At 41.5% G+C, this 11,673-nt stretch overlaps 1 protein-coding gene across 1 annotated transcript; it reads left to right on the forward strand.

The window, feature by feature from the left end:
• Nucleotides 1-2,205: 2,205 nt before the first annotated feature.
• Nucleotides 2,206-11,048, forward strand: kcnk4b (potassium channel, subfamily K, member 4b). Its single transcript, XM_032532716.1, has 8 exons — nucleotides 2,206-2,361; nucleotides 3,669-3,798; nucleotides 4,516-4,792; nucleotides 8,415-8,529; nucleotides 8,646-8,806; nucleotides 8,911-9,097; nucleotides 9,669-9,811; nucleotides 9,899-11,048. Exons 3-8 carry the CDS (start codon nucleotides 4,604-4,606, stop codon nucleotides 10,487-10,489), a joined length of 1,386 nt encoding a protein of 461 aa, XP_032388607.1. The 5' UTR covers nucleotides 2,206-2,361; nucleotides 3,669-3,798; nucleotides 4,516-4,603; the 3' UTR covers nucleotides 10,490-11,048.
• Nucleotides 11,049-11,673: the final 625 nt, after the last annotated feature.

An 11,673-nucleotide genomic window follows, 5' to 3' on the forward strand; every position in this document is an offset into this window, starting at 1 on the left:
AAATCACAGGGTGGCTACTGTGAGGAATCTAAAATATAAGACTTTAAGAGTTATTTCACAGTTTTTTGTTAAGTACATAATTCCACATGTGTTCATTCATAGTTTTGTTGACTTCAGTGATAATCTACAATGTAAACAGTCATGAAAATAAAGGAAACGCATTGAATGAGAAGGTGGTTCCAAACATTTGGCTTGCACTGTACATTTATATTAGTTTAACGTCTGTGCAGCCCATTTGTCTCTTTATCAGAAAACGTTTACATTTCCTCTTTTACTACTCATACATGTGCCATGGCCTCACTTTGGTACTTTCTTTATGCCAGATCAGTGAAGCTATCACTTAAATTGATTATACAATAACAGTAAAATAATAATGTGATAATGCAACATTGACACAGATGTATTTAGTCATATAGTTGAAGATCTATTATCATATCTGTGGTCACCTGTTTAATACAGTAGTGCAGTGGCAAAGATATGAAAAACCTTAACAACACACATTTGTTTTATTAGCCATTAGCTAATCTTAGCATGCTAACGCGCTAAACCAAGATAGTGAACATGGTTTGCAGTGTGGCTCCTTTAAATCAGCATGTTAGCATTGTTATTGGGAGCATGTAAGCATGCCTATAGCAGCATTTAGCTCACAGTGCCGCTCTGCCAAAGTACAGTCTCGAAGAAATGATTGAGTGTTCTTTGAGTATTTGACAGTAAATTAAGGGAGGAAGCAGTGAAACAGTGTCAAAGGAAAACACAAATCCCTGCAGTTATTCAAACTATATACTAGTGCAGTGTTTTTCTAATAAGGGCATCTTGGAGTACTGCCGGGAGTACGTGAGATGTTTTTAAATTATGTTAATTTGAAAATGTCAGTCATGCATAAGTCCCTGAAAAATTATTCTATAGTAAATGAATTAACCCTTGGGTCAAATTTGACCCCTTTAAAAAAATGTCCATATCTGAAATATGGGTTTCTTTTTAACCAAATTACCACAAAAGGGATTGGATTCCATTCCACGCTCTTTGCAAATACAATTAATCACTTACATTCCTGACTAAACTCATCTGTACGTTCCTTGGATCTTTACTATTGGTCAAAATAATTCATAATTTCTGCTTTTTTTTACTCAAATATTAGGTGGAATTGTATATAAATGAGGGTTATTGACCATGAAATACAAAAAGTAGTGTAAAACTAGTGGTAGTAAGGTGGTGTTAGTAAAAACTTTTTAAAAAAGTCTGAAAAAGGGACGAAAATGTCAAATTTTTGTCCGTTTTTTGACCCGGGAGGACAACACAAGGGTTAAGTAAGGTATTTTAAACATTGGAAGTAAATGTTTGCGCTGTAACGTACCTCTTCATACAGGCGTTTTGTTCCCAAAAACATGCTTTGTGCTGGTCAAGGGGGTACTTGGCACAAAGAATATTTCACAGGGGGTACATTATGGAAAAAAAGTTTGAGAACCACTGTACTAGTGTATTATTAGTGTGTACTCATTTGTAGTGATGTAATCAAAGACTTTAAAAACCAATGTCCTGACAATGCTGGTACCACATCTGAGATTTTACCTCAGTCTCCTGGATCTGCTTAGAAAACCCTACACACACACACACACACACACACACACACACACACACACACACACACACACACACACACACACACACACACACACACACCACACACACAACACACACACACCCACACACACCAGAAAGAGGAGAAGAGAGGCGCAGCAGTTCTGTCGAGCAGAGTGTGTGACAGAAGATGGAATATAGAGAGCAGGGGGAATGGTGGCTGAGCTGGCTTCCCCCTGCAGAGTCTGCAGTGTAAAACCAATCAGATCTCAGTGAATAATCACACATCGATCCTGTAATAAATATGGATACTACAGCCACTTCTGCACTGCATTGCACATTTAATTTAACAGTCATTCACAATACAAATATGCATATGGAATGTGAACAAGTTTAATTACAGAGTGAAGCAAATGAAGGTGCATTAAGTCTTTATATTGTTACATCGCTACCTACTGTATAAAAAGAAACAACTAACTGGAGTCTGAAAAAAATCCAAAACATGGCTCCAGCTTCATCATCACATCCACCTTTCTCTGTGCCTCTCTCTCTCTCTCTCTCTCTCTCTTTAATTCCCTCTCTCACTCTCTATAAAATCTGCTTGATTGAGTATCTGTTTCTGTCTTGTGTGCTCAGCAACAGCCTCTCTCCTCTCCCACACTCACACACACACACACACACTCCTGCTGATACACACCTCTCTTGTATGCGGCTGCCTGAAGTCCTGAAACACTTTGCATGGGGCGAGTGGTACTCTGGATTCTTATGATTCTTCATTTTGAGGTAAGCGCACACAGGCTGGACTGTCAGTACCCTACATTTTCATTTTCATTTTACGGACCTGGAGGGACCCTAAGTGGTTATAAAACTATGGCTATGGCTCAGCTGCAGCAGCAGCTACTTAATGCAAGACCTATTACGATTTCCCTCTGTCTGGTGGTGTATAATCTGTCTGGCTTTCTGTGTTGCAGTCTGAGGTAGGTATGCAGCAGATACATTGCTGTTGATGTTCTTTTTAACTGTGTAGTTCTGTGTAGTAACTTCAATAATGTATTAAGTGTAAAACAACAAAAGTGGATTGTTGTGTTATTAAAGTAATTCATGAACTACTAGTATATTGTTACTCACATGAACAATCACACATGTATTGTTGTGTCTGTTTCCTTTTTTTCATACACATGCATGGAATGTATATCCAGTAAGAACCAGGCATATGAATGAATCTTATTAATATGAGTTTTCCATGCACTGCTACCTTCTGGCTGTGTGATGTGTTTAATTTAGTGAGTGGACAACCTCTTTGTGTATTCCCAGCAGCTGTAAAACTGTTTGGAGAGAAGTGTATAGTTTGCTGTCACTGTGTGACAGTTTATTGCTCTAATTTTTGGATCAAGATCAACAGATCTGCTGACTCAGGAACTGCAGTCAACCAATTAAGAAGACAGTCCACCGATGTAGACTGAACTTGAAGTGGCAGGCCTACTGGTCCAAATGATAAGAAATAAGTCATTTTCCGTCAAGAAGTCAAGTTTCCGTGACATAGGGAGTGTCGGACACATCTATCGGTTTTCTCAACTTCATCTCAACAAGGTAAAGCTGCATCAGAGTGCAGAGGCTCCAGTTTTAGTTGCACATGAGAATGCCTTCTTGGTTTGAGCCGACAATGACCAACATCACCACACCGAACCAGGTTTTCACGGCTGGACAGCTAAAGCTTCTGCTACAAAGACCTCTGACATACCTATCTGCTGTGACTGCTGATCTGCAACACCTGAACAATCTTCATCTACAATGGGGCGTCTTTATCATCCAGAGCAAAAAACTGAAAGTTTACATAGGTGTGGGAGTAAAAGGTTTACATGGTGCATATGAGGATGAGAACGAAGAACAGTTGGCTTCCATTCCAAAACATGAGCGACTTTGTGTGTGTGCCATGCTGAGTGTGTCACCTTGTTGTTGCTTGTCATTGAGCATCATTCTCACTACTGACAGTAGTTTTTAAGAAAACGTATTGTCGTTCTCTCATTTAAAATCCTTGCCGTCATTGCTGTTGGTGCTGAAAATGAAAATGTGTCTCTGCTCTTGCCTAGTGTCCCCTCCTTCAGAGTGTGAGGTGGACGGAATCCCCAGTGGCTACGGATCCAGGGACTCCATCCTCAGGCCTGGCTCGAAGAGGGACTGGAAGAGACGAAGACGTAGCCAACTGAAGCGGTTGGACAGGTAAACTCAACTGGTATGGGTGCATTTGTCTGTGTATTCATAACACGGATCATTTACATTTTAACCCTCCTGTTGTCCTTGGGTCAAATGTGACCCCTTTTCAAAATGTCTACATCAGAAATATGGGTTTCTTTTTAATCAAATTACCACACAAAAAAAGGATGGATTCCATACATCGCTCTTTGCAAATACAAATGATCACTTTCATTGAATTTCGGGTGACAATTGAAATAAATACAATTCAGTATCCTGACTTAACATAAGTTCCTCTGATCTTAACTATTAGTCAAAATAGTTCACAATTTCTGTTATTTTTGAACTCAAACATAAGGTGTAATTGCAAATAATGAGGTTTCTTGACCATGAATCCCAAAAAAGCAGAGTCAAGTTAGTGGTAGTAAACTGGTGTTAGTGAAAACTTAAAAAAAAGTCAGAAAAAGGGACAAAAATGTCATGCCGGGAGGACAGCACAAGGGTTAAAGCCACTCGTGCTGTCACATCTGTTCAAAGTGTCAGATGGCTGGCGTTTTTATGGGAACGTTTTACGGGAATGTTGCATTCACTGTATGTCAGCAGTGTGGTGGGTCCATTTAATGTCTCGTGTGCAGCCAATAGGCTGGCTGCTGCAGGCCTGTATGCATACACTGCTGGGGTTGATGTCAGGCACTGTTGTCAGTATGAAACCATTGTGTTTTTGTGTGGTCGCTGATGTTTCAGCTGCAGCAGCTGGGATCCAGGCCACACCAGCGCCGAGGCTGGCAAAGGGAAACAGAAGCCTGCGTACGGACTGAGTGGAGGCGCAGCCATGCGCTGCTCCACCCTACTCGGCATCCTCACGGGGGTGCTTCTCTACTTGGTGCTGGGAGCTGTGGTGTTCCGCGCCTTGGAGCTTCCACGCGAGGAAGGCAAGTACATGCGGCTGCAGGACACGCGCCGGGACTTCCTGTTGAACTTCACCTGCATGGGCCCAGACGACCTGCAGACTCTTATAGAGGTACAGCCCGGCTTCTCACGACCTCTCCTCATCTACTTTTTATTTTGGAATATTTTCCAAGTGTTTGACAGATAAACAAGCAGAAGAGCCTCTTCCTCTTGTGTTCTCAGTCTATAAATGGGTTTGAGCAAATTAGTGACACACCAAAGCCACTTTGTGTCAATTTTGTGCTACCTAAAAAAGTGGTTCCCAACTTTTTGGGCTCGTGACCCCTTCAAATTAAGCAATACCTGTTGCCTCATCACTGGTGCCTTGACATGTGTTGTGAAGACGTAAACGTGTTTCACAAAAACCTTTTCAGAGTCTGATCCTTTCCCTGTTTTATCACTTCATCATGTGACACCATAGATTTTATTTGGGAGGCTTTTGGGGGCTCTGACCCCCAGGCTGTGCATGTATCATAAAGACTATTTGTGGATGATTTATGAACAACTTTGCAAGCTAAAAAAAGTTACACAATTTGTGCCAAAAAAAAAGAAAGAAACTATTTGAAACTAATAATTTTATTATATTATATTATATTTAGATGAAGTGTTGTGTAGTTTTCTGTCCGACACACAGCAGGGTCTGAAGCTTAGAGACTGACCGCGTCTTGTAGCTAAAACTACACTTCGCCCTGACTGCTTCACAGTTTATGTTCATTGGGAACTTGACAACGCAACTTATCATGTCGAATCAGTTTTGTGTGTGCTCTGGGTCACAATTCAGATTTAGGGTTTGGAAGAGGTCGGTGACCCTGTCTGTGACCCTGTAGGCCAGATAACAGGTGTGGTCAGAGCAGCTACCTAAGAATGGGTTAGCTCCAGTGTGTGTGCGTGTGCGTGCGTGTGCGTGCGTGTGCGTGCATGTGCGTGCGTGTGTGTGTGCGTGCGTGTGTGCGTGCGTGTGTGCGTGCGTGTGTGCGTGTGTGCGTGCGTGTGTGCGTGTGTGTGTGTGTGTGTAAGCCGAGTGATACGAGCCGGGTTGGCAACGGTGCTGTGATCCTGAGATGTTTGTCCTTGCTCCAGAATGAAAGTTGTAAATTATTGTTTCAGCCTGCAAAGTGATCTATAGATGCCATGTGGCTGACATTTAAAAAAAAAGGTTCAAGAGACTGAAGGACAAGACAGAAGCTAACAGGGTGGTCCTTTATTCAAGCAGGCCATATTTTGTGTTTGACTATTTAATGGAAGATGATAAGAGATCTGCCACACTCCTTTACTGCATCCTATTTACTGATTAAATGAAAAAGAGTGAAAGGATAATGAGGATATATCAGAGTTTATAATATTAGTAGCCTATTGAATGGATAAATAATATGGAACCCCAACATGTTCAAATTAATCAATAAGTTTAAAATATACAACAATTTGTAAAAAACATTGAGATAACTTGTGAAAACTCAACTCTTTATTTTGATTACAACTGTTTTCATAGTAATCCAATTTTAAAGGAGTTAATTTTTGAATTAATTCTAGACAATACTTTTTTCAAAATGCCCGTTTCCCGTTTCCCAATGCCAATTTAATTTTGGTGTTGAGTTTTATCCATAATGAAAATGTCCAATTTCCTGATGGTGTTGACAACTGTCACAGCCCCTTTACCTTTTAATAAATGTCAAATGGGTATTAAACAACCTCAGGATAAAATCAACAAGAGGGAATGCTTAGAGAAGCTTTAAAGGACCTTGTCTACAAACTCATTCATCTTAAAGAAAATGAAGGTTAACAAGCATCTGGGGGCTTTCTAAAACAAAAAGGTTCCATGTTTCCAAATTATTATAGTAGGATACTTGAAATATATCTGTATAATAAGCACCCAATGATTTGATTGTGCTATCAGAAAACCAACCTTATTCAGGAGTGAACCAGGCAGCTGTTTAAGAGTTCTTCAGATGTTATTCTGCTCCAGAAGCAGCGTTGTGGGTCAGGTTTCACTAGGCTCGCAGGGCCAGACCCTCCGCCACAGCGCTGTGGAGGAGGGTCTGGTTAGTCCACACAGCAATCCGAGATTGTAAAAAAATAGCCTCTGGTTGATTGGCATGTCTTTAAACCAATCACAATCGTCGCTTGTAAAATAGCCACGGGAAGGAACTCGTTTTGGTGGAACATGTGTACGTTCAGAAGTTGTTTTTGTCAGAAAACTCAGATTGGACAGGTAGTTCAAATTTCAACACAAAGAAAGCGGAAGATAACGGACATCCGGCCAAAAAGACCGACATATATACGGCGGAATTTCCGGCGGCTACTGCGCAATCCCGGAAGTGAAAGGTTGTGGATAAAGATTAGGTTTCACTGAATGAACCAATGTCAGCTGATGTTTCAAAGTCCTCAATACAATCTGTTCTCAAATGAGTAATATGAGATGTCAAAAAAAACGCAAATACTACTCTTGTACAGTCATACATATTCTCTATAAATGTGGTTGATCATGTGTACTGAAACACTTATGTCCATGGTGACACAGGATTGTATATATCTGCACAGCATGGCATGTCAGTATACGGCGAAGCAAAGCCCTACAATCATAGTCCCTGTGCTGTTGCATAACAGAGCAATGAGATGTGGCTAAATAGGCTGACAGGGAAGGATGTGAGACAGGATTGCTTTTCTGGCTCCTAATAGTTCAGACAAGTTCCCTGCTGTGGTGAACAGTCTACACAGACGCTGAGGTGCACAAGGTTAACCTCATAATTTAGATCCTTAGACCCTCAATTTGATTTAACATGAGCCAGTTGAGGAGTAGAAAAAGCTTTCATTTCCACATTTCAAATTGTTCAAGTCACAAAACCAAAGCCCAATTATATATTTTATTTTTTACCACTGACTTCCTAGAGAGAAGCCCCCTGACAAGGTCTGGTGATAAATACCGCTCTGCCTCTTGGAGATCATTTTGGGCCTGACAAACTTCCTTTCCTTGATATGACTCAGTCAGGTTTAACAAAGTTCAGCTAATTTCATAACCCAAAATGTGCTGTGTTAGTTTGGCAAACTATTGGCCGTGCTTACACCAATTAGGAACTTTGGCGATACAAATGAACGCACAGCTACAATCGTAAACAAAAATAGAAATTAATCAATTTCCAAATGAGTTGGGATAGATGTATGCAGTGGCGTCGGTCCAACAGAGGATCAACCAGACTCATCCCCGCCTTTGTCATCATAAACGTCTCATTAGATGTAATTATGTCTGCAGAGAGCACGTTCAATCGCAACTTCATCATACTCAGCTTTAAATTCAGAGTTAACAAATGTCTCAACAAAATAGATAATTAGATCAGGAATTAGATTATCTGTGCTGGCAGTGGTTCGATACACTCAGGGCAGAACGGAGCCGTCAACATCACCAGTCACTTCTTTGCCATGACTGCCAGCTGCTGATGCCATGACAACGCATTTTCTACAGCATTGCCAACATTACTGGGTTACTTAATTGGCTAATGATAAACAAAGACTCATGCTTATGTGTGTCCCTTTGAAACATTCAACAAATGAATCGTGTACAATTTGAATTTAATGATAGGCTATTTGATTAGTTTGTAAGATTATGCTAACTCTAATATCCTAATATCCTATGCTAATATCCAATGAAATATCAATTGCTGAACCACTAAACTCTTCTCTTCTCCGCCATATCTTCCCAGGAAGTAGTGGAGGCTGTCGGTGCAGGTGTGGATCCCAGCAGCAACATCACCTTTACCAGCCAATGGGATTTGGCCAGTGCCTTTTTTTTCTCAGGGACTATCATCACAACCATCGGTGGGTGCCGAATAGGAGCATAAGACGACTGATTAAATACTTGGAATCTTTTTAAATTCTTAACTTTGCCTTTTGTGTCTTTAAATCGGCTGTTTTTTTTACCCCAACCTGTTCAGGTTTTGGAAACATCTCCCCCAAGACAGAAGGAGGGCAGCTGTTCTGCATTTTCTACGCTCTTGTGGGAATCCCGATGTTTGGTATCCTGCTCGCTGGAGTCGGAGACCATCTGGGTACTGGGCTGAGGAAAGCTGTTGCTAAAATAGAGACTCTCTTTCGGGTCAGGCCCTCAACAAAGCCTTCAGTGTCTTTCTTTGCGTGCATTGTACATGTACTTCCCTTTTATTTGTCTCATCGCACCATGTGGTTTCACCTTGTCGACAGAAATGGCGAGTGAGTCCAACCATTGTGCGAGTGATCTCAGCCGTCCTCTCCATCCTGCTGGGTTGCCTGCTCTTTGTTGCCGTGCCCATCCTGGTTTTCCAAGAGGTGGAGAAGTGGACTCTACTGGAGTCTGCCTACTTTGTAGTCATCACGTTGACAACAGTGGGGTTTGGAGACTACGTTGCAGGTTTAACAACAGTTCATCAATCGTTTTTTTTTAAACATTAATATGCGCTCCCCCAGCCTGCATATGATCCCCCAGTAGCTAGAAATGGTGATAGGTGTAAACCGAGCCCTGGGTATCCTGCTCTGCCTTTGAGAAAATGAAAGCTCAGATTGGCTGATCTGGAATCTCGCTCCTTATGAGGTCATAAGGAGCAAGGTTACCTCCCCTTTCTCTGCCTTGCCCGCCCAGAGAATTTGGCCCACCCATGAGAGAGAGACATCATGCAGTCTAATTTGTTTTTCATATTTTTGCATTTCTGTTGAATTTATTGATCTGTATATGAGTTTGACTTAATTAGCCTGTCAGTTGTAATGTATTAAGTACACTTAGAGACAATTTTAATTCACCTTGTACATTATTCAGGGCTCTTTCCTTGTATGAGATGCATTATTGATGACCTAATCTGTCATACTGTATAGTATCTCCTATGTTAAATGTGTATTTACTCCATAGAAAATGGATGGATGGATGGATGGATGAATATGTTGTCTTTATCCACTGCTATGTACTGTGTCTTTGGTTCTTCTCAAAGGGGATTCTGGAATTGCGGGGAGTGACCACTGGTATAAGCCTTTGGTTTGGTTCTGGATCTTGCTGGGTCTTGCCTACTTTGCATCTATCCTGACAATGATTGGTAACTGGCTTCGGGTTCTATCTAAGAAGACCAGAGCTGAGGTACATCTTCCTCTCTCATGTCTGTTTTTATCATGTCTTATCTCGGCCTTTCTTTCCATCATCTCTGTATTCATCCTCTCCTTGTAGATGGAGGAGCTTCGAGCCCACGCCACTGACTGGACTCAAAACATCCAAAATATGTCTGTAGATTTTCGCATTCCAGGAAAAATCGATGACCCGTTCAAACGGCGTCGGCGAAAGCGCCGCCACGGCCCTCGCAGCCAAGGCCCCAGTGTGTCAGCTAATGGGGCCCCTCATGGGAAAGAAGAGCAACGTGAGAGTCAAACAGAGTCTGGATCTTACTCTTCCTCCTCCTCTAATGAATCAGGGTCTGGGTCAGAAACTGACTCCCAGGTCACTCAGACGGAGCGAGTGCCTGAAGAAAAAACTATAGAGCCTGAAAAGGAAGAGACTCTTCCAGATCCCCACTTGTCTCAGCCTCTGGACTACTTTGGGGAGAACCTTGCCTTTATTGATGAGTCTTCAGATGCCCAGAGTGGTAAATTACATTTGGATCCTCTGCTGGATACATCACAATCCACTGGTGCACGCTCTCGTCCGCCCAAAAGGAGACGCCAAAGAAGACCTGTTCTACACAGGAGCCCCAAAATCAACAGTGACAAGAAGGAGCCCAATGGAAATCCCAAACCAGTTCCAGGCCTACCGGTGAAGCCTTAAGATTGAAGCTGATTCCAGAAACTCCACCGCTAGCACAAGAATCAACTTGAAAGATATGAGATATGTTCATAATCTGACAGAAGAGTTCTTAATGTAGCAATTTATTTGTGAATATGTAATGCTTGATTACACTTAAGATGAAAACATGTTGCAGAAGCCTTAGCCACTTGTAGTTTGCATCTAGTGATCTTAGCATGCGAGTGTGTACGTCTCAATCAAAGATGATGAAGTGATTTTTATGCCAATGTTCCCATTACTTTCTGAGGAGTTACTGCTCTCTACTGGGCCAAAGCAGAAATGCACTACCACTCTCTCAACATGAGGGTTCCCACCTTTTGGTAATCCAAATAGTGCAAGAAACAAGAAAGAGCAACCAAAAAGCATGTGGTCCGGGTGGTGCTCATGTTAAACTTGGTTGCTAAGATATTCTTGAATCCTGCCAACAATTAAACGGGTACTAACGAGGCTCTTGTACATTTTTGCTATGTAATAACTTTTTTTTTTTAAATACTGTGTACAACCATACAGTACTATTTGCATTTTGATGGCCAGATGCATTAATCCTACTGTACTGCATATATGTAATAAAGATATTTTTAATGAAAGCGGAACTGTGTCTTACAAGTACAGTATGTTTAGCATATTATTACTAAATACTCGGTTTCTAAAGAAGCTGTTCCGGCCTACAAGGTTCTCTAGGAAACATGAAACTATCTGTTGAACAAACATCACTTTCATCATCACATGCTGGGTTAGTGCCCTGGGGCGCGAAGGATGGCACACCACACATGGAAAAAGTGGGTCAACATGTCCAACAAAGCTGGGCTGGAGCATAATAATGTGCATTAGGGAGAGCTGAATCACTATGGGTGTTTTCCAGAGACCAAACACATGTCACACAGCCACTGAAAACCAGGATTGGCTACAATATGTGTCCCAAACCTATTTTAGAAGATCTCACAGTGCCCAGCATACAGTGTCTCTTCATGAGGATCACCTACGAACTAGAATATGGTGTCAGGTTTAATACCAGATCCAATTACTCATGTCATAAATCTTTGTTTTTTTTCCTGAAGGTTATTAGGTCTGTCCTTCAGAAATTGTCAATTGCACGAAACCTACACCTCTTGGTGGCAACGTAAGCTTTTTTTAGGATCAAATCAGGGACTGTCTTCATGTGTCCA

This window comes from Etheostoma spectabile, chromosome 13 (genome assembly GCF_008692095.1).
Source record: "Etheostoma spectabile isolate EspeVRDwgs_2016 chromosome 13, UIUC_Espe_1.0, whole genome shotgun sequence".
Taxonomy (NCBI): Eukaryota; Metazoa; Chordata; class Actinopteri; order Perciformes; family Percidae; genus Etheostoma; species Etheostoma spectabile.